The following is a 24,120-nucleotide window of genomic DNA, read 5'->3' as shown; positions in this document are numbered from 1 at the left end:
TGCCTTAAAAAGGATTCTTAAAACACCCAAACCACTAATAATACCTAGTTGCATAATACACAAATATGCTTAATCTGTGTTCTTCTTGAGAAATCTCCTGTTCACAGGAAAGAGAATTAAACCTACATGTAGATTTTCATGCATCATAGTCACACGTGTGTATACTACTTGTACAATTCTACAATCTCACTTATGCACTGTCTAATTTCAATATTGAGATATTATCAATTATAATTATTATACATCTGCCCCAAACCAGCTACGGAGATACACAAAAGAGTACTGCCCCCCCAGATTTCTCATTGTGCTGGAGCTCACATATATAGTCCAGTTACAAAATCAGTGATCATGGCTATAAGTTGTTTGGGGGACACAATTTGTTCCTTCTATCCTCTTGGCCAAGTGGCACCTGCCGTGAGTGCCAATTGTTTAACAGAACTAGATATGTACAGCCCTGACAGCGGTGCACACAAACTCTGGGACTGCACCCAATTTTAGTCAAGGAAGAGAGTACATAATATAATTGTCTCCTTTAGAAATAATGGCTTCTTATGACCATATCTCTCAAATATTCCTCACTATGAGAGGTATTCCATTTTTATGTATTTTATTAAAACTATCCTATAGTATGTATGTATATTCTATAAAATGTCCTTCCTCTGAACTTCAAAAGAGCTGATGATACATTTTAGGATGTCCTTTTGCAGCAGACATTTGAGAGCTGGGCCAAGACATATACCTGTGAAACAACACATTAAGGTAGACGTTGTCCTGTCTTCACAAATATGACAATCACATACTGTCATAAGAGAAGAGACAAGAGAAAGAACAGTACACTGAACACAGTGAACTTCAGCTTAACACTGAATGTCTTGAAAAGATTGTAATAGCTTTCTCTGTCCAAGATAATGGAGGAGGTTGGCAATTCTTGAACACTGCCACTAGCAAAAGTTGCTTTGATGACTATTACAATCGGAACTGTTTTGTCTGCAATCAGCAATGCACTTGTACTAGTATAGGTTACAATTAGCAACATGGGCCCTTTGAAAAGAGGGATAAGATTTCCCTGATTCCAACCCTCAATTATTTCACAGATTTACTCTGTTCTGTGTTCAATTCCTCTTGAATTCCCATGTAACTAGCTGGAATTGAATTGCATAAGGTTTGCATCTTTACCCCTTTCTATGTTTTCAGCGTGCATTACGCATCAATACAACACTGGAACAAAGAGATCTTGATGTGAGCATGTCCATGATTTACCAATGTGGAGTGTTTTGCTGATACACCCATGCATTCCTGAATATTGGTAAAATACCAGATAAAAGGAATCTTTATATAAAATATGTATAAGATTCTTTTTTTTTGTAGTGCTTTATCAGTGCATACAAGTTCACATATGCATTGTTAAAACATCACATGAAAAGAATCATGGTGCAATCATACATGTAGTTAGACACTGCTATTTTTTGCAATGAATGCATCAGAAATGCAGAAATGGAAGAAAAATGTGAATGACCTGAAGGTACCAGAAGTCTTTATGGGCTGCCCAATGCTCTGAAAATTTAACAAAGAAACCACGGCACTGTAGAGGATTTCCTAACGCACTGATTCCAGGCAGGGATGATGAGACATTTTCTTATGTCTCAGGTTTTGAGTAGAATTCAGTTGACTTGCTGAATTCACACTGAGAGAAGCCATTTCATCTCTCCTCCATTTTGTAGTGGCTAGGCATAGAATACTAGAGTTGGAAGGGGCTTATAAGACCATCAAGTCCAACCCCCTGCTCAATGCAGGAATCCAAATCAAAGCATTCCCAACAGATGGCTGTCCAGCTGACTCTTGAATGCCTCCAGTGTCGGAGAGCCCACTACCTCTCTAGGTAATTGGTTCCATTGTTGTATGGCTCTAACAGTTAGGACTTTTTCCTGATGGTCAGTCAAAATCTGGCTTCCTGCAACTTGAGTCCATTATTCCCTGTCCTGCACTCTGGGATGATCGAGAAGAGATCCCGGCCCTCCTCTGTGTGACAACCTTTCATGTACTTGAAGAGTGTTCTCATATCCCCTCAGTCTTCTCTTCTCCCAGCTAAACATGCCCAGTTCTTTCAGTCTCTCATAGGGCTTTGTTTCCAGTCCCATGATCATTCTTGTTGCCCTCCTCTGAACCTGTTCCACTTTGTCTGCATCCTTCTTGAAGTGCGGTGTCCAGAACTGGATGCAGTACTCAAGATGAGGCCTAACCAGTGCTGAATAGAGGGGAACTAATACTTCACATGATTTGGAAACTATACTTCTGTTAATGCAGCCTAAAATAGCATTTGCCTTTTTTGCAGCCACATCGCACTGTTGGCTCATATTCAGCTTACGATCAACGACAATTCCAAAATCCTTCTCACATGTCGTATTGCTTAGCCAAAGAATCTACCAATGACAACTGTTAGCATGAGAGACCTAGAAATATTCATACTCTACTTTTTAAGCAATGCTATAGCAGTTTTGCACAAATAAGCCCCATATAATTTATATTGGCTTTGTCTTCCTTTTAAAACATTTTATTATACTTCCTTAAGAAAAGAAAATGGCAAATACCATTTCATGAAGAACAAAATATATCATGACTAAATTAGCAAAAAAGGAAGAATTGCAAAATATGCAATTACTTCATCACTTTTGTTACATAAAAATGTGTAGTTCAACAACAACAAAATTATTATGTTTCACTTGGGATGGGTGCAATGGGTCTTTCACCATAACATTTTAATTTCAAATATTTTAAACCCACCCTTCATAGCTAACAATCCCAGGATGTGGTACAATAACTCAATTTAGTTAAATAGTAGCCATCCATACAAAAACAACGAAAACAGATAAACTCATAACTAAAACAACCTGTTTAAACTACAGAAACCTCACTTTCTACTCAAGGGCAGTGGTGGTGGGAACACAGCAGCTCAATGTTTTCCTGCAATGATCCAGAACAATGGTGATGTGACTTGCTGGCAGGCTGCCTGAAGCAGAGGGAGAGAAGAGAGGTGGATGTAACAAGATGTCCTGGGATAATAACCGGCAGACCCTTGCATGTATCCTATTGTACATGGACAATACGGAAAGGTATGAAGAATGGTTCCTTGGGCAGAAAGCCTCTTTTCACTGAAGGTGGATTTCCAGCCTAGCAGAAGAGTGCTTTATCAGTAAAGTGACACCTCCTCCCTCCAAATCCAGAGAGGTTGCTACACAGAAAGCTTTTGCAAGCTGCTCCTCATGACCTTCTATAGTCCACTAGATGTGATATGCTACAACCTGTATCTTACTTATTCATTCATTTTATTTATTGATTTTCAGAATCATAGAATCATAGAATCATAGAGTTGGAAGGGGCCTTGTAGGCCATCAAGTCCAACCCCCTGCTCACAGCAGGAAATCCACAGCTAGAGCATCTCCCGCAGATAGCTGTCCAGCCTCTGCTTGAAGACATCCAGCGAAGGGGATCCCACCACCTCCCTAGGCAGTCGGTTCCATTGCCGAACTGCCCTTACTGTCAAGAAGTTCCTTCTAATGTCCAATCTGAATCTACGCTCCTGCAACTTAAAACCATTAGACCTGGTCCTACCCTCTGGGGCAGCAGTGAACAAATCTGTACCCTCCTCTATGTGACAGCCCTTCAGGTACTTAAAGAGTGCAATCATGTCACCCCTCAGCCTTCTCTTCACCAGACTGAACATGCCAAGTTCCTTCAACCTTTCCTCATAAGACTTGTTCTCCATACCGGCTATCATCCTCGTCGCCCTCTTCTGAACCCGCTCCAACTTGTCTATATTTTTCTTAAAATGAGGCGCCCAGAACTGAACACAGTATTCCAGATGAGGCCTGACTAATGCAGAATATAGTGGGACTATTACTTCCCTCGACCTGGAAACTATAGCTCTGTTTATGCAGCCCAAAACCACGTTTGCCTTTTTTGCCGCAGCATCACACTGCTGGGTCATGTTCAACTTGAGATCCACTACAATTCCAAGGTCCTTCTCACACGCACTACTGCTAAGCCGGGTATTTCCCATCCTGTACCCGTGCATTTTGTTTTTGTGGCCTAAATGCAGAATCCTGCATTTGTCTTTATTGAATGTCATTTTATTAATTTCAGCCCAATTTTCTAGTCTATCCAGGTCCCTTTGGATTTTATTCCTGTCTTCCATTGTGTTAGCTATCCCTCCCAGTTTCGTATCATCCGCAAACTTCATAAGGCTTCCCTCCACTCCATCATCTAAGTCATTGATAAAAATGTTGAAGAGTATCGACCCCAGGACAGAACCCTGTGGCGCTCCATTCGAGACCTCCTTCCAGTCCGAAGCAGAGCCACTGACAATCACTCTTTGAGTACGGTTTTCCAACCAGTTGTGAATCCACCTGACAGTATTTCCATGTAGTTGCATTTGACTAGTTTGCTAATCAAAAGGTCATGGGGGACTTTGTCAAACGCCTTGCTGAAATCTAGATAGATGACATCTACAGCATTTCTACCATCTACTAAGCTAGTGACCCGATCAAAAAAAGAGATGGGATTAGTTTGACAGGATTTTTTCTTGACAAACACATGCTGGCTCCTTCTAATCACAGCATTGTCATCTAGATAGTTGCCAATGGACTCTTTTATTACCCGTTCTAATATATTTCCCGGTATTGAAGTCAGACTGACCGGCCTGTAATTCCCCGGATCTTCTTTTTTACCCTTTTTAAAGAGCGGGACGACATTTGCCCGTCTCCAATCCTCCGGCACCTCTCCTGTTCTCCAGGATTTCTCAAAGATGATGGCAAGAGGTTCTGAGAGTACATCCGCAAGTTCCTTCAATACTCTGGGATGCAGTTCATCAGGCCCTGGAGATTTGAACTCATTTAGGTTAACTAGGCATTTCCTGACTATCTCCTTATCAATCTCGAACTGCAATCCCGACCCCTTACTGAGATTGCTACCAATGCAAAGTTGCACACTGTTCCCTTTTTGGGAGAAAATGGAGGCAAAATAGGCGTTGAGCAGTTCTGCTTTTTCCTCGTTATCTGTCACCATTTTGCCATCCTCACTGAGCAGCAGTCCCACCATTTCCTTGGTCTTTCTCTTGCTTCGAACATATATGTAAAACCCCTTTTTGTTGTTCCTCGCTTCCCTCGCCAGCCTCAGCTCATTCTGGGTTTTAGCTTTCCTTACGCTATTCCTGCAAGCCCGAGCCACTCGTCGGTACTCTTCCTTGGTGATGCGTCCTTCCTTCCATTCTTTATACATGCTCTTTTTTACTTTTACCTCCTCCACCAGTCTTCTGTGTAGCCACATTGGCTTTTTCCGATGTCTTCCATTTTTCTTCCTCTTTGGAATTGTTTGCGATTGCGCTTTTTGTAATACGTTCTTCATGAACTCCCATGCTTCTTGGGCTCCTTTATATTCTAACTTCTCACTAGTGCCTCACTTGGTTAAAAATAAAACAAATGACATTTAAAAACAACTAGAAACAGCAATTCACCAAATTTTTCTTACTCTAAGATACCCTGAATACGCTGTTGCACTAAGCTTCCTGCAAGTAGCTTTCTGCTAGCTTGTGCAAGAGTTCACAGAACAGTACAAATGCGTCTTCCCCTTACTTTAACAGTTCATTGTCTCCAAGACCATATTTTATATACCTTCTCCTTAAAAAGCTTCAGTTCCATGTATGCTGGATTATGATCTGCGCATATAGAATTAGTAGTTTGAGTATTGATGCTAATATTAATAAACTAAAACAAATTCCAGGCAAAGCTGTTATAACCTTGACTATTTTCCTCCATCCTAATATGTGAATTTTCATATGCAGGTATATTCACAGAATGTAATTCCATTCACTTATTGAAGGAAGAGATGGTGCCCTCCAATATTTTACATAGGTAAATCTCTGTGATAAAATCTCTTGGTGATCTTATTACCTAATGCTTGTGAAATGAAGAATGTATTGATTTTGGAATAACTGTTTCTTGCCTTGGGAAAAAGTATGTTATTATTTCCTATGGGCTGACATATATCTGTTAAAAATATCTAATTCTCTTTATTAAATAATGTGTTCAAAGGCTTAAGAATTTCTGTTTCTTCTTATTTTATCAAGAAAATTATCCATAACTACATTCATATCTTCACCTAAAATGATTTCTCCATCTATTAATTCTATTAATATTTAACAAGAGTCTCAAAACAGCTTTTGTTCCGAATTGGGTGCACAGATGTGTGTGCTAAGAAATTAAATTCTTAAATTGATGTTCTCCTTTTATAATGATAGATAACCTTTGTCTTTCTATTAAGCACACAATGAAGATCTATTTGTTTCAGGTGTCCTATGCAGGAGTGATATTACAGTGCTCTTTTTAACTGATGGCTTTGTTGAAAGTGTGTATTACATTCCAGGTTCAAAACGTGCTTTTTTTTAGTATTGCCGGCATCATCATCATCATCACCACCACCACCACCACCACCATCAACATCATCATCATTTGTCCTTCACCAGTAAGTGCCAGGATGGGTTACAGAAATTTAAAACACAGTATTAAAAACAGTTAAAAACAATTACATTCACAAAAGTCGGGTGGGTCCTAAAACATATATGTCAAGTGCCAAAGGCCAGGGTAAAGAAGGGCATCTGTGGCATTCACCAAAAGCTGTACAAAGAAGGTGCCAGACATACCTCTGTAGGGAGGGAAGGAATGTGTGAGTGTTTGGTAGAAACTATTTTGTGTGTAATCTGTTATTCTGAAGGTGTAATTACAGGTGAGGCAGGCAAGGACAAACTGCAAGGCCCAGAGTGGCAGCAGTGAGGCCTGGAATGGCAGCAGGCCTGTACAGTGACAAAGTCTGGAGTGGAGGCAGGCCCATCTGGCGTCAAAGCCTACGGGGTGGTGGTGAGGCCCAGAGCTTGGCCTTACCAGGTAGGTGGGAGGCAAGCCAAGGAAGGGGAGGTCTGGCAACCCTGGGGTTGTGGGGGGAAGAAGGGGTGTTCTAGTGACTCCTTGGGGGGTCAGGGGAGAAGGGGAGTTCTGGCGACCCCTGAGGTGGGGAAAGGGGAGGGGAACGGGGGGAGCTACAGTGAACCATGGGGGGAAGGAGGCTTTGGTGATGGTAGGTAGGGTTGGAGAGCGAAGCAAGCAGGATAAAAGGCCCTATTCTTAAAAAAATAAAAATCAATACTTTCCCCACATTTTCCTTTGTGGGGATTACACATACTGAATAATCTGAAGGTTCAGGGTTCTAGAAAGAGCAAAAGTTAACCTGCTTGGGCTTGTCCACATAATTCTAATTTTAAGGATAAGGGGTTGCAATTTTAGCATTTCTGATCCCTGCAGTCCAGTAGTGCAAGCTGCTTCAGCCTATACTGGCTTTTGCTGATCTACATGGCTGATGGGGCCAGACATTTTCTGCTAAGGTAGTTTGTTCAAGCTGATAAGATATTCCAGTGCAAAAATGTCACAGGCATGACTGTATGAGAGACTAGACAGAACTAGCCAACGTGGTGCCCTCCAGATGTTGTTGGACTCCAACTCCCATCAGCCACAGCCAGCATAGCCAATGTTTAGGGATGATGGAAGTTGTAGTCCAGCAACAAGGGGCACATTCCTTTCTGGCCAAACTTCAGTGGGGGAGGGCACATGTCAGAGGCAGCATGCTTCTGAAAACCAGTTGCCGGAAGCCTCAGGAGGGGAGAGTGTTCTTGCACTCAGGTCCTGCTTGCGGGCTTCCCCCAGGCACCCAGTTGGCCACTGTGAGAACAGGATGCTGGACTAGATGGGCCACTGGCCTGATCCAGCAGGCTCTTCTTATGTTCTTATGTCAGCAGTGGGTAGGACAACAGGAAAAGGTGGGCAGAGCAGAGAGTGTAAATTTGACCTTTGTACAATAGGTTCATTCTACATACACTCACACCCCTCTCTGTCCTCCATCCAGGCAAGCAAGAGGCACAATCAGAGTTCAAGGACATGTTCCAGCTAGCCAAAAACACTCAAGGAGGATGCAAAGCAGGGTTGGTGAAGGGTGTGTCTTGGGGAGAGGAGATGTGGCTCGGAAGGGTGTGTGGCATGGGGAGATATCTGAGAGCTAGACAGAGAGACCTGGATGGCCAAATTTGGCCCTGGTCCTGAGGTTCCCCACCCATACTCTAGAAAGACTTTCAAAACTTAAATGTGTAACATGTTTGTCCAGTGTTAAAACTCACAAGTTTTTAGTGTTTTGTTTGCCACCCTGGGTTTCTTCTGGGAGGAAGGGCAGATACAAATTTCATAAATAAAATAAAAAGAGGCCAGCAGTGAAAAATTGGCCTTTTCATTTTAATCCATCTTTCTCATCACCCTCAAATGCTCTTTGGAACACCATCCCAGGCCATAGCTCAGTGGAAGAACAGCTGCTTTGGATACAGAAGGTTCCAGATTCAATCAGTACTTTTAATGAATTATTATAAATTTGTACTAAAATGTAAAACAAAAGTATTAGAAAAATATAATCTCCTTGTTACCTGAACTTTTATTCTAGACTCTTTACATTCTATGTGGTTTGGATATGAAAAGTACAAACTCCCCCCACTCCACAAAAAAGGGCATCTTCTCTCACAGGAATGGGGATAATTTAAAACAATGAGACAGTGATCATGAGCACAGAGATATGTTATCAGATTTCAAAAGCTGTGGTAAACTGACAAGCGCATAGGGCTATGTAAAATTTCCTCTCACAATAAAGGGAATTATTATTTTTCTCCCTCTTGGATTAGAAAAGCTGCTAAATAGGCAGAACAGTGTAAGATATTTAGAGCACCCCAGGCTGAATTTTAAATACAACTACAAGAAAATGCATGCAGGATACAACATTACTCCTACTCCTTAGGTACAAAGTAGCATTTGCAGATATTATCTTAAGAGTTCCTCAGCATTCTCAACATTTACTGAAGCAAATGGAAGCTGAGGGCAACTTTAGTGCATCAGCATTTATTTTATACATGGTTCTACATGGGAGTGGTTGCTTTTGCAACTCTGAAGGTGCAACGCTCAGAAAATGAACTTAGCAAAAATAAGAACAAGTGTGTTGAACCGGTTCTAGAAATTACTTTTGTAAGACCATCACACATAGGGAGCAAATGAGTTGCCCTTCAGATGTTGTGAAGCTACAGTTCCCATCAGCCCCATCTAGCACGGCTAATGGTCAGGGATGATGGGAATTGTAGTCCAGCAAAATCTGGAGGGTACCATATAGGCTACCTCTGACATAATGTCTCTCACAGGACAGGTTTTATACTACAATTACCTCACAAATATAAGTACAATCATTATTAAGCAGTGATACTTCTACAGTTAAAAAAAACTATAATTAGGGTAACTAAAGATGGAAAACATGAGCTACTTGCATGTGCAAACTCACATTCCCATCACAGTGCTGGGATGTAGCAAACCATGGGCTTTCTTTAAAACTGTGTTTTGAAAAATATGAGTATAATGCCAAAAAATTACAGTGTGAAACAAGTACAAAAATACCTTCTTTTAAACTACTGGCTTAACTGAATTACTACTTCACAGTATGTAGTGGGTGTGGTGGTCAGAAAATGAGAGCAAGGGACTCAGCTAACATGCCATGCTGGTTCAAGGTGTGAGAGCCAGTGGTTCACATAGAAAGCATATACAGATGCAAAAAAGGTTAAACTGCTTCATAACTTTGTTCCCAACACATGCCAGCAACAATTTCATAAAGTAGTGCTCGTATATGAATTGAAACAAATCCTCAGACAACCTGTCTTCCCCAGGCAAGTTTTTAATAACTTTTGTCCATCTGAATGGATGGTCCAGAGGAAATGGCTGCCAGTGAGCATGCACAGTCAAGCCACGTTTAGAAGGTTAATAATCACCTTGGATCTACTGCACCGCTCCTTCAAAAAAGAATAGAAAGGCAGTTTTGGGAAGCATCCTACACATTTCACAGCTTGTAATATTGAAATCAGATAGGAACACCACACACATACAAATTGCATGTTTTGTCTTTTCTCTAAACACCTTTTTAGTACAACACACACAAATAGAAAGTAAAGTTTGCAGAATATGTCCTCATAATTTACTATTGCAGTATAAAATTTAGAATAAAAGTAGCAGAAATTCAGCTTTAAAAACGTTGTTAGTGTATATGCATAAATATTACTGATCATCTGAGGGAGTGGAAGTGCTTAATAATTACCCTCCTCAACACCTCCATGAGGCACTGTTTCCTTCTCATAGCTAAGTGAAATGACTTGCTCAGATGGTACAATATGGCCCTATCTAAACTATAAACTTGCATTGGTTTTGTTATTAGAATACCACTTTAATGGCTTCATCAAAGAATTCTGGGAAGTGCAGTTTATGATGTGTTGAAACTTCTGATAGAGATCATGGGTTCACCCTCCCACCCTGCTGCAATCAAAACTACAATTCCCAGAATTTGCTGGTAAAGGGAATAGAGTACATAACCAATATAAGTCTGTAGTATGGATATGCCTAGTGACAGAATTGGGTCTAGAACTCAGGACTTCCAACTGGACTTTTTAAATATATATGCTTACATGTTTGTACATCCCATATTGGTAAATGAAAATCCAAAATGTTCTAACCTCTTCACACAGTCATCAAGCCAGAAAGATAGGTGTCAATGGCCAAATGATTGCCTTCACTCAATTGTTATAGTACACAGAAGAAGTACAAGCACACACACAAAGACACACACATCACAGGCATAAGAGAGAGAACCGCAGAAAATTGATTTCTATATACTCCGTGAGTACATGAAGGGCAGACTAGCTTTTAGGGCATGTATCTAAAACTCCATTAAGAAACAGCAACAGCTCTAAACTACCTATGCCTCTGCTCCCCCAAATGAGCATAAATTATGCTCCAATGAAGCACTAACATTTTAAACAAAAGACAAATGTAATAATAACCATTCCCAAAGCATAACAAATTAGAAATCTGAAGAGACTTACCTTCTCTTTATGGTAAGCATTGCTCCCAAAAGGATAATTACAAACATCAGAAGGCCAGCTATAACTCCTGCCATTTTCACAGTGTTGTCAACCTGCTTTTCTGGCTCCACTGCATTGGAATTCTGTGTAGAAGCTCCTTAAGAAGTTGTAGAAAAGAGGGAAACAATAATAATAAAAAGTATTGTTGAAATATCCCAGGCAATTTAGATTTCAACAACAGTTTGAACACAACAAATTCACAGCAACATTTCAAAAGACAAATCTGGTGTCCAATCATGAGAGAAAGGAAGGTGTAACTCTAAACTTAAGTATGATGTAACATATATGAGGCATTTTTTTCTTAGATGGTATTCAAATACACACTAACACAAGAAGCTAAATAGTGAACAGACTTTTCAGATAACTTAGCCAATGCTGCAAAGGTATGTATCAAAACAGTTGTACAGCTCCTCTTCCCAAGGTAATCTCATCAGTTTTAGTCCTATTACTGCCATTTTCTAGATTCTCAGACTCACTTGTTATAATTCGTCACAACCATCACACACATACACAGGTATTATGGAATTTCTATCCTGAGAATGTAGATATCAGAACTATGGAATATTGAGTGATGATTGAATTGTAAAAGTTTTGTTTTCTTATACTCTAAAGTCTGTAACATGCACTTATGAGAAGATTTGCCTCAACTAGTTTCTATAAAACTGTTATGATTAAGAGCCAGGTTGACATTTCCACATTCCAAGGGCTTCAACAATTGTCCTATCTCTTCATCATCACCATCCATCCATCATAGAACACCATGTTAATTTCCAAGGCTTAGTGGTTGGAAAGTGGGATGATATCATCCTAGCCCTGCCTGCTGACTAGGATTTCAACAGCTGCCCTAAATATGCACCCCTCTTTTTTAAACCAGCAAATCCTTCAACTAGGGATAGACAAATCTCCCAATTTTGATTTCTGTTTCTCGTGTTCCCAGTCCTAAATTTGGTTATCCCATTTTAATATACATTTCTTTAAAAAAAGTCCTCACGGAAATATGTACACATTTTTGTGAGCATTTCTCCTAATATATGCATTTTGTGTGCAATTTTGTCTAGTATGTGCATTTTTGCCAGCTGTTTATCCCTAGCAGAATGCATATTTTGTACATTATTTCACTTATATATGCATTTTTGCAAGCATTTTTTACTAATATATACATTTGGTGTGCATGCTTTGGTTGGAAAACTATATTACAAAATTCACAGGACTGTGGCTTTCAAAGAAAAGCTGCATTTCAGTTCAAGTAGGAAGAGCACATTTGGTAGGTTTTCATTAAAATGCAAACTAAACAAATTTCTCTCCTATCCCTACTTTCAATTTAACTGCCAGGTCTCAGTAGTCAAAACAGAGTGGGGAATATCAGTCTGGCTCTGCCTGCCAGAAATTTCAACACTGCCCCGATTCTACCCAGACTTCCAGCTGGCCAGTAGAACTTCTTCTGAAGAGCCTAATGCCCCACAGATTACTGCCTCCAATCACTGGTCATTGGAGGAATAGTTGAGTAAAATGAATTTCATCCATCTGCTACAATTGTCCAGGAACAATTTGTAATATCAGTGGAGTTTCTCATGGCTTTTGAGATTCCAATAAATCATGGGGAACTCTGATGTAATTGGCAAAACTGGATTCTTATGCTCTGGAGGCATTAAAACAAAATGAAGTGAAGCTACCAGCAAAGTCAAGGAAAGAAGATACAGCAACTGTGGAATATCAAAATAAAAAATTGCAATAAACTTAGGGCATATATAACATCCCATAAATGTGTAGTGTACTAGTAATTTTTTATCAGGTTGATCAATAAAGGTTTATCACACATCACAGGATGTATATATATTCCAGATGCAAAGGAGAACCTGCCTTACTGGAGAAAAATGATAAGCAGAACTGCAACAAAGATCATTCTTAGTCCATATGTTTTAAAATTCTCACTGGTTCTAATGAATCAGGAAGATATTCACCGCCTCCAGTCATGCACTTTTTGATGAATCATTGAGGAATCATACACTGTCTACAGTAGGGATGGAATTAGCCTGCTGCTGATCTGCCCCGCTCACCCCCAGCAACACAGAAAAGGAGAAGGCAGGAGAGAAAAGGCTGTCCCGGGTGAAAGGACAGAGCGGCAGCCATGGCAAAAGCTACCCTGAGCAGGGCCATATCATGGAGGAGGAGGAAGAGGAGGTGCCATACCGCAGGAGTGCAGGCAAGGATGGGTGAAAAATCCACTCAATTCTGCCCAGAGGGGGGTCAAACTTGAGCAGATATTCACCCATTGCTGCCTGCAGCCTGTCACTTGCCCTGTGGTGTGGTGCCTCATCTTCCTGTTCTTCTTTCTCCTCTCCAGCCTGGTCCCGCTGGGGAGGTTTCAGTGGTGAGGAGCAAATCTCAACCTTAGTCTAAAAACCTTTATGTGTTTTGTGTAAGGTTCCTCACTATGAACTGTAACATCATCTCACCTTTCTATATATTCACTAATAGACAAAAAACCCTTGTGGTTTAAGAACATACCTATAACCAACAGATATTTCTATCAAACTTTAAAAAGCAGGGAAATTGGGCAGCTATAACGAATGCACCAGGGGAACAGTAGGTGTGACCTTCTCTCTGAGATACTGTATTGCCCTACCTTTTTATTCTACAGCAGACACTTGCACTTTCCGAAACAATATGAGAACAAAACACAGCCATCCTTTGAAATTTGCTCCTATCAGAATTTTGTAGTGTGGTTCTCCAACCAAGCAGTGTTTACAGAAATGCATATATTAGGGGAAAGTGTGCACAAAATAAATATATTAGTGAAAATTGTATTAGGAGAAATTGCTTGCAAAAATGTGTACATTAGTCAAAACTGCATACAAAAATGCATTTATTAGGAAAAATTCACACTAAAATGCTGAAACGTTTTCATGAGATTTTTAAAAAATGCAAATTGCTGCAGAAATGTGAAGAACCAGATTTGAAATTAGAAAAATGAGAAACTGAGAGAACAAAAACAGACAGATCATTCCATCCCTAGTTCTAAACCTTTATATCTCACACCTTGTTAATGCCTTTGTTTTGGATAAGCTGCTGCATAGGCATAAATTTATGGAGTCATGTGGATAAAGACTGAGAGCTGACAGAGCAGTACTACTCAGTATCCCAGTAAGGTCTCTCCCTGTATAATACTTTCAAGACCTATTCTGAGCTGCTAATTCAGAAGGAAGGAGAAGCTATTTGCTTGCCAGGGTATTTTAGGGTAGATTTGGGCCCAGTGGCAAAGTTTGGGATCTCTTTAATTTGACTTACCTAGTGATCTCCCCTGTGGGGTGCCTGGTTAAGGAGAGAGGAAGGATGCAGGATGTATCAGAAACCAAAGTATTTTATATGTAATTGTTATTTGGCCTCAGCTTGAATGAGCAATAGTTACTGAAACACTTCAACAAACACAAGATTCAGGTTCCTCTGTCCTCATAAGAAAGCATGTCACAAGGAAGATGTGACTGTGAATCTATAGGTTAGGCTTCACAGACTTTGGGGATCTATTGTAGTAGCCAGCCAACAATATTTTATGAATTTTACAGAGGAATTCTCAGCATTGTGTCTCTATCTAATTCATGATCTCAACAATCTCAGTCCCAACAGAATGAAAAATGGATTTTCCTTTACAATACCCCCCCCTAATTCTCATGGTTCCTTCTTCTGCGCCAACCCCTCATGTGCAGTGCAGGACACATTTAAGAGGCCAATTAATAATTGTCATCAATCAATCAATCAATCAATCAGTCATTTATATAAATATATATATATATATATATAAAAGCCAGAAATCATATTAACCCAGAAAAAAATGTGATAGATCATGTAACCACAGGAAACGAATGTACATTGGAATGAACATATCCATGAAATCTCACGACTCATCAAACTAGCACACAGATCTAACATGCAACTTTATTTCAGCTGTCAGGATGTTAGGTTTCAAAACTCTCTGGAGCTTTCAACCTTTCTAACTCATTCTTCTGATTTAGACCATGAACATAGCTGGCACTGTAATGAATAATAAGTTAACAATATGTTTCTTGAGAAAATGAACTTCAAATGTGAAATAAATTTTGCTTTATCTGGCTTCATCTAACTTAAATTTTCCAGAAGATATTCATTGCTTGTCATGTAATTTGACTTTTTTAAAGAGAAAAATAAAACAAGCAATTAATTACAATCAAATTGTGTGTGTGTGTGCGTGTCCCTTCACTACTGAAAGATTTGTAATTCACTCTGATGATGCCAATTTTCACCCCATAACTTTTCAACTGTGAAAAGGTGTTCATTTTGCCAACTGAAAGAAATCTCTGGGGAGAGCAATTGTGCTGCAAGGAAAATACTCCCTCCTTGCCTCCCTAGATTATTTCAGCAGCAGAGAAGCCAAGGTTCTGAGTCCGGTTTCCTGCCCTTCTTTAGGTCCCAGGAAACAATTACAAAGCTTCCATTTAGCCTATCAAACGTACATCTTATCCTTGCATACTTCTGTCTGCTGCCAGGACTCCCTGGTCTCATGAGGACAGATTCTAACCCTCCTATATTTTTCTTCAAAGCTCCATTACCATTGATAGGAAAGCATGTCTGTCCTTTCCCACTCTTGTTGGGCACTGTGAGAACAGGATGCTGGACTAGATGGGCCATTGACCTGATCCAGCAGGCTCTTATGTTCTTACTCTGATTTGTCACAGTCTAGATTACTGGTATCTCTGGGTGGTGGGGATAAGGAGTATACACCACTTTACTCAAAACCCTTTTTCAATTTCTGATTGCTTCTTTATTGGTTTTTAGCATCAGGGATTATTTATTTATTTGTTCTGGTGTTCTTAACTGATACATATTTTCCTGAAGCTTTTCATTGTATTAACTAATTATAAATTCTTGTAAGCTGTTTTTGTCATTATAGAATTGAAAGGCCCAATAGAAATGTTTCAAATATAAATCAATTCATAGATAAATTTCAAATGTAAGGAGCAATGAAATGTTCCTCACTTGTTCCTGGGAAAGGGCCATAGTTTAAAGATAGGGCACATGCTTTACATGCAAGAGGTCCCATGTTCAGGCCCTGCTATTAACACAGACTCTTGTTTAAAACACTGGAGAGCAGCTGCCAGCCAGTGTAGACAATGCTCAGGTAGATCGCCCAGTGCTCTGACTTGGTATAAGCTGGCTTCCTACATTTATTCTTCATTCCTTAGCCTATTATGTTGTACTAAGGATGTTTGAAACCTATGCAGTAGGTTTTATCACAACTGACTACATTCTATTCTACTATTTAATACTGAGTTTTATTCATGCTAACGTGATCAAGAGAATTCTGCAAAGATGCTTAGAAGTTGTCAAGCTGATCCTTGAGATGCTGAGAAAATGAAAGCAGCTAAATCCTAATGGTGGCTTTGGAGAATTAAATATTTAATTAATGATTCTTATTTTAGGATCTGAAAACAAGAAGTTTTCTTAAGAGACTGCAACAATACAGCGACTAGTACTTAGGAAAAAAGAGAACTATTACAATAGTTATTGTATAGAAATAGAAAAGGACAACAAAAAGGGTCGAACAAGAGCCCTATTCCAAAAGATTAGAGAAATGAAAGGGAAATTTAAACCAAGAATAGGGATGGAAGAACTCCATAAAAGAGATGCAAGGACGACAGATTCATTCATGGAGGAACCATATGATGAAGAACCAGACGTTGTAGAATGTGAGGTGAAAGCTGCTCTTAAAATACTCAGAAGAAAAAAATCACCAGGAACAGATGGCATACCAACAGAGTATCTACAAGTTACTGAGACTGAATCTGTCCAAATTTTGACAAAAATTTCTCAACAAATATGGAAAACTAAACAATGGCCCACAGATTCTGGGACCACAGGCTATGCTTCCTGGAAGATAGACTGCTGTTAAATGATGGGTTGCATCTCACAAAGACTGGGAAAAAAGTGTTTGGCCACAGCATGGAGAAGTTCATCAGGAGGGCTTTAAACTGAATCCTAAGGGGGAGGGAGACATAAACTTGGTGGTAACAACTGATGGAGGCTTGTGCACAGTAACGGGAACAGAGAGATCGGCTCTAATAGGGCCCAGTAACAGCCCTCATAAAAATGTAGTAAGGAAGCCAAGCCATAAATCACATGGTCTTCGATCTCTGTATACTAATGCTCAGAGCATGGGAAACAAGCAGGACAAACTTGAATTCTTAATATCGGAGGGTAATTACGACTTGATTGGTATAACCGAAACTTGGTGGGATGACTCCCATGACTGGAATACAGCAATTGAAGGATATAACTTGTTCAAAAAGAACAGAAGGAATAAAAAGGGAGGTGGAGTCGCACTATATCCCTGCACAGAAATACAGGAAGATGAGCTTAGTAGCTTCACAGAGATTATCTGGATTAAAATTAATGGGGCAAGTAATAAAAGGAATGTGGTGCTTGGAGTCTACTACCGACCACCCAATCAAGGAGAAGACAAGAATGTAATTTTTGAAAAGCAAATTGCCAATGTTTCAAGGAGGCATGATGCAGTAGTAATGGGGAACTTCAATTATCTCAATATCTGTTGGGAGACAAATTCTGCCAAACACAGCCCCTCCAATAAATTTCTGACTTGTGTTGGAGATAACTTTCTCCTACAGAAAGTAGAGGAAGCAACCAATGGATCAGCTATCCTGGGCTTGATTCTAACCAATAGAGATGATTTGGTGGATGAAGTGGCAGTTACGGGAACTCTGGGGGAAAGTGACCACACCATACTTGAATTCTTGATTTTAACAGAAGCAAAAGCTGAGAGTAGCCATATGCACACCCTGGACTTCAGGAAAGCAGATTTTAATAAACTCAGAACAATTGTAAGTATGGTTCCATAGTAAGCCACCCTAATGAGAAAAGGAGTCCAAGATGGGTGGGAGTTTCTAAAAAAGGAAAAAGGAAATTCTAAAAGCACAATGGCAAGCAATTCCAACAAGAAAAAAAGGGGGGTGAGCAGAAGAAGCCAATGTGGCTTCACAAAAAGCTTAGAGATGACCTGAAAACAAAAAAGGACACATGCAGGTAGTGGAAAGAAGGCCAGGCCACAAAGGAAGAGTACAGACAGGTATCACAGAATTGCAGGGATGGTGTCAGGAAGGCTAAAGCTGAGAATGAGCTGAGGTTAGCGAGAGATGCTAAAAACAATAAAAAATCTTTCTTTAGGTACGTCCATAGTAAAAGACAGAGAAAAGAAATGGTGTAAGTAATGACAACAGAAGATTTATGTAACTTTAAAGTTGACAATGAGGACATTGAACTTGTCAAGGATTATCAATACCTTGGAGCAGTCATTAACCAAAATGGAGACAATAGTCAAGAAATCAGAAGAAGGCTAGGACTGGGGCGGGCAGCTATGAGAGCACTAGAAAAGGTCCTCAAATGCAAAGATGTATCACTGAACACTAAAGTCAGGATAATTCAGACCATGATATTCCTGATCTCTACGCTTGGATGTGAAAGTTGGACAGTGAAAAAAGCACGTAAGAGACAAATCAACTCATTTGAACTGTGGTGTTGGAGGAGAGCTTTGCACATACCATGGACTGCGAAAAAGACAAATAATTGGGTGATAGAACAAATTAAACCAGAACTATCACCAGAAGCTAAAATGATCATACTTTGGACACATAATGAGAAGACCTGATTCCCTAGAAAAGACAGTACTGCTGGGAAAAACAGAAAGGAGTAGAAAAAGAGGAAGACCAAACAATAAATGGCTTGATTCCATAAAGGAAGCCACAGACTTGAACTTACAAGATCTGTTATAGCTATGGGAGCTCGCTGATTCATAGGGTCGCTATAAATCGTAATCGACTTAAAGGCATATAACAACAAGTTAGCAAGAATTTAAAGAAATGGCAGGGAGGATCCAATAGTATTCCTGGAACAATGATAGATAGATAGATAGATAGATAGATAGATAGATAGATAGATAGATAGATAGATAGATAGATAGATAGATAGATAGATAGATAGATAGATAGATGATTTATTTATTTATTTATTTATTGCTGAAATTCATTTTGTGAAGATTCCATTTAACACTTTCCTGTAATTACTACACTATACATTCAAAAAATGATAATCAGGCACTAACAATCAAATTTCTTAACCACAAAGTAATTGAATGGGGAAATAGGGAGAAAAGATGAAGAGCAAAATCTAATCCTGGAGCATATGTGCAAACCCTAAGGACACCCAGCCCTTGCGGAAGGTTCTTGAGAAAGGGAAACACAAATGATCTTCTCTTGCAGGGATTCCCAGCAGAATTGCAAGAGCTGAGGTAGCCATCTGACACCCCCCAAGATTTTATTTTCATAATCACAGATAATAAAATGGATATATATGAGGTTTTTGTGATCTTAGCTTGGCCTAGGGAAAATGAGCAGCCTGTGCTTCCTGCTCAATCCAATGCATATTTGGCTGTGGCAGTAGAAGAAAGTAGAGTGGGGTATCCATTCATAAAGTAGAAGAGAAGATGCTAGACTGGAATCAGCTTTTCAGCTGGAGAGTTAAGGGACTGGAATAAAATCTAGAAATAAAAAACTGGCAGGTTAAGTATCTGTCTTCTCAGAAGAAGTCATAATATGTAAGATGAATTTCTTTTAAAAATAGCTCAGTGTATTACACAGAAATGACTGGAGAGAAAAAACCCTTAGGATATTAAGGCATGCCATTTAGACAATGTGGCAAAGAATTCTCTACTAAAATTGCAATTATGAACTGGTGGGGGGTGAATTAGTAAGAATCTATACAATACAGAGAGCAGAGAAAAAGTTGTACCTTGTTCCTATGTCAAAAGAGAAAATTAATGAAAGTTCTGGCATCACCATAGCAACCCAAGTTCATAAATTGGGGGGGGGGGCTGGAGTTTGGCACTGCATAAATCCTGATGTCATAATTACATATTTTGGTTGATTGTTATGATGAATTTTGTTGAAAATGTTCTTGTCTGTCATGCACAACCTGTCTGTTTCAGATGACAAAATATGTTGGAAAGGTACTTCTTTCTAATCCTCCTCACTCCAGGGAGGTGGAAGCAATGCCTACTTTAGTACAGCCGTTGGCACTAAAAATCCTGTCATCATCCCTGGAGTCAAAAGGAAACCATTTCATCTCAATAGTGTTTGGTTTGCATATCAAAGGGCTCCAAGCATGGACATGCTTTCCTTCTCACCAACCCAGATGGGAAATACTCTATGCTGGATCCTGCATAACAAATAACTTCAGTAAGTGTTCCATAGAGCGATGGAGTTTAAAATGATATCTGATCATGTTACAGGTGAGCTGTGAGTTCAATGGGCAGAAAGCAAATGAAACATGCTGGGCCCTGTTCTCCTCTGGAGAAAACAGTGGGATATAAAACTAATAAATAATATGATATACAATAATATTAGAAGATCTATATTTTATAGAAATTGTTTTTTTGCACCATTTTGAAGTCCCACCTCTTTCGCTTCTCTGAGGTTTTGATTATGTCTCCCTTTTTTCCTTAGGCCCCAGGAAAGCATCTGATCAGCAGTTGCACAAACTACAACAGAAACATATTTGATCTATAAGTGGAGGCCTGAATTCAAACAAATGGATCCTCCATGTGAACGCTTCCTGACCATAGTCAGCGGCAATCCCATGCATTCCTAAAGTGTGTGTGTGTGTGTTGTTGTTGCTGCTGCTGCTGTTGTTGAGGGGAAGGGATTCTGACAAATGTGAACAGCCCTCTTTTCTCAACAGCTGCCTCTTTCTTGTGTCATTATTGAAAGTCTATTGCTCTTACAGAGTTTTGGAAATAAGAACCTAAAATAAGAACCTTAATGCATTCATAACAATAATGGCTGCATCAGGTGATGGGCTCCCAGAGAAATCTATTTAAGAAACTAAGGTATCATGTATTAAAAATAATAGCTTTGGGCTTGATATACCTTTGGAAGCTTAGCTTTTTGGACATGTAATGACAATCATGGTAACCTTTCATGGTAACCTTTTGAAGCAACCCAGAGAGAATGTACAACTGTGATTTATGTTGCTCCAGTGAAACACCTCTGCTCCTTAGGGACCAAGCTAGCATGCCTCATGCAAATGGCCAAAGGCAAAATAATTATTAACAGAATGTCAATCTGGTCACCGTCACCTTCTGGTTTGATATACCTTTATCTCTTGATTCTTATGGCAGTCATCCAAATGATGGCTTGTGCAATGCGCAAAGCAACTAGGTAGATTGTCTGACTTGCAAATCTTTTTCACATGCTCCATTTGTTATAAAAAAGGGAGACGTTAAAGAACATAAGAACACAAGAAGAGCCTGCTGGATCAGGCCAGTGGCCCATCTAGTCCAGCATCCTGTTCTCACAGTGGCCAACCAGGTGCCTGGGGGAAGCCCGCAAGCAGGACCCGAGTGCAAGAACACTCTCCCCTCCTGAGGCTTCCGGCAACTGGTTTTCAGAAGCATGCTGCCTCTGACTAGGGTGGCAGAGCACAGCCATCATGGCTAGTAGCCATTGATAGCCCTGTCCTCCATGAATTTGTCTAATCTTCTTTTAAAGCCATCCAAGCTGGTGGCCATTACTGCATCTTGTGGGAGCAAATTCCATAGTTTAACTATGCGCTGAGTAAAGAAGTACTTCCCTTTGTCTGTCCTGAATCTTCCAACATTCAGCTTCTTTGAATGTCCACGAGTTCTAGTATTATGAGAGAGGGAGAAGAACTTTTCTCTATCCACTTTCTCAATGCCATGCATAATTTTATACACTTCTATCATGTCTCCTCTGACCCGCCTTTTCTCTAAACTAAAAAGCCCCAAATGCTGCAACCTTTCCTCGTAAGGGAGTCGCTCCATCCCCTTGATCATTCTGGTTGCCTTCTTCTGAACCTTTTCCAACTCTATAATATCCTTTCTGAGATGAGGCGACCAGAACTGTACACAGTATTCCAAATGCGGTCGCACCATAGATTTATACAACGGCATTATGATATCGGCTGTTTTATTTTCAATACATTTCCTAATTATTGCTAGCATGGAATTTGCCTTTTTCACAGCTGCCGCACACTGGGTCGACATTTTCATCGTGCTGTCCACCACAACCCCGAGGTCTCTCTCCTGGTCGGTCACCGCCAGTTCAGACCCCATGAGCGTATATGTGAAATTCAGATTTTTTGCTCCAATATGCATAATTTTACACTTGTTTATATTGAATTGCATTTGCCATTTTTCCGCCCATTCACTCAGTTTGGAGAGGTCTTTTTGGAGCTCTTCACAATCCCTTTTTGTTTTAACAACCCTGAACAATTTAGTGTCGTCAGCAAACTTGGCCACTTCACTGCTCACTCCTACTAGGTCATTAATGAACAAGTTGAAAAGTACAGGTCCCAATACCGATCCTTGAGGGACTCCACTTTCTACAGCTCTCCATTGGGAGAACTGTCCGTTTATTCCTACTCTCTGCTTTCTGCTTCTTAACCAATTCCTTACCCACAAGAGGACCTCTCCTCTTATTCCATGACTGCTAAGCTTCCTCAGAAGTCTTTGGTGAGGTACCTTGTCAAACGCTTTTTGAAAGTCTAAGTACACTATGACCACTGGATCACCTCTATCTATATGCTTGTTGACACTCTCAAAGAATTCTAATAGGTTACTGAGACAGGACTTTCCCTTGCAGAAGCCATGCTGGCTCTGCTTCAGCAAGGCTTGTTCTTCTATGTGCTTCTATGAGACCCAGTGCCTGCAGGAAGAAGGAGAACATCGCCACCCAGGGAAGGAGAGCCTGCTGTTGCTGCTGCTGTTGGAACACCACCTCCACCACCCTTCCCAGTGGAACTGCTGCCTGGCAGATGTGCCTCCTGCAGGACCAGGTCCCAGGTACCCAGCCAGCTGTGACTAATTTCCATCACCTGTCCCTCTTTGGAAGGATACATAAGCCGGCTGGCTGAGGTGGCCTGGGAGACCCAGTGCCTGCAGGAAGAAGGAGAACATCGCCACCCAGGGAAGGAGAGCCTGCTGTTGCTGCTGCTGTTGGAACACCACCTCCACCACCCTTCCCAGTGGGACTGCTGCCTGGCAGACGTGCCTCCTGCAGGACCAGGTCCCAGGTACCCAGCCAGCTGTGACTAATTTCCATCACCTGTCCCTCTTTGGAGGGATACATAAGCCGGCTGGCTGAGGTGGCCTGGGTTTTTGTCTTTTGTTTTGTTTTTTTGTTTTTGTTTTTGTTTTCTTTTGGGTGCCATTGGTTTTAGCTATGGGTGGGTTCGGTTTCATTTTATATTGTAGTTCTTGGGTTTTTATGTAGTTTGTATGTTGTATTTTACTTTATCTTGTACGCCGCCTAGAGTGGCCGCTTGTGCGGCCAGATAGGCGGCCTAGAAATAAAATTTATTATTATTATTATTATTTAATCTAGCTTTAATAATACTTTCTACCAGTTTTCCAGGGACAGAAGTTAAGCTAACTGGCCTGTAATTTCCGGGATCCCCTCTGGATCCCTTTTTGAAGATTGGAGTTACATTTGCCACTTTCCAGTCCTCAGGCACGGAGGAGGACCCGAGGGACAAGTTACATATTTTAGTTAGCAGATCAGCAATTTCATATTTGAGTTCTTTGAGAACTCTTGGGTGGATGCCATCCGGGCCCGGTGATTTGTCAGTTTTTATATTGTCCATTAAGCTTAGAACTTCCTCTCTCGTTACCACTATTTGTCTCAGTTCCTCAGAATCCCTTCCTGCAAATGTTAGTTCAGGTTCAGGGATCTGCCCTATATCTTCCACTGTGAAGACAGATGCAAAGAATTCATTTAGCTTCTCTGCAATCTCCTTATCGTTCTTTAGTACACCTTTGACTCCCTTATCATCCAAGGGTCCAATTGTCTCCCTAGATGGTCTTCTGCTTTGAATGTATTTATAGATTTTTTTGTTGTTCGTTTTTATGTTCTTAGCAATGTGCTCCTCAAATACTTTTTTAGCATCCCTTATTGTCTTCTTGCATTTCTTTTGCCAGAGTTTGTGTTCTTTTTTATTTTCTTCATTCGGACAAGACTTCCATTTTCTGA

General features: G+C 40.3%; 1 protein-coding gene across 21 annotated transcripts in view; it reads right to left on the bottom strand.

Annotated features, from left to right (window-relative positions):
* Window positions 1-24,120, bottom strand: part of PTPRT (protein tyrosine phosphatase receptor type T) — a 977,341-nt gene that overhangs the window by 104,250 nt on the left and 848,971 nt on the right. For 14 of the 21 annotated variants that reach the window (XM_061631522.1, XM_061631524.1, XM_061631514.1 and 11 more), the window contains 2 exons: window positions 10,994-11,129; window positions 9,890-9,910 (listed from right to left, as the gene is read on the bottom strand). In XM_061631522.1, coding sequence (XP_061487506.1) covers window positions 9,890-9,910; window positions 10,994-11,129 — 157 coding nt within the window. The remainder of the gene's footprint in view (window positions 1-9,889; window positions 9,911-10,993; window positions 11,130-24,120) is intronic. The other 7 variants (XM_061631516.1, XM_061631532.1, XM_061631517.1 and 4 more) reach the window with 1 other exon arrangement.

This window comes from Rhineura floridana, chromosome 6 (assembly GCF_030035675.1).
Source record: "Rhineura floridana isolate rRhiFlo1 chromosome 6, rRhiFlo1.hap2, whole genome shotgun sequence".
In the NCBI taxonomy this organism is placed as follows: Eukaryota; Metazoa; Chordata; class Lepidosauria; order Squamata; family Rhineuridae; genus Rhineura; species Rhineura floridana.
This window is presented reverse-complemented; position numbering and strand designations above follow the sequence as displayed.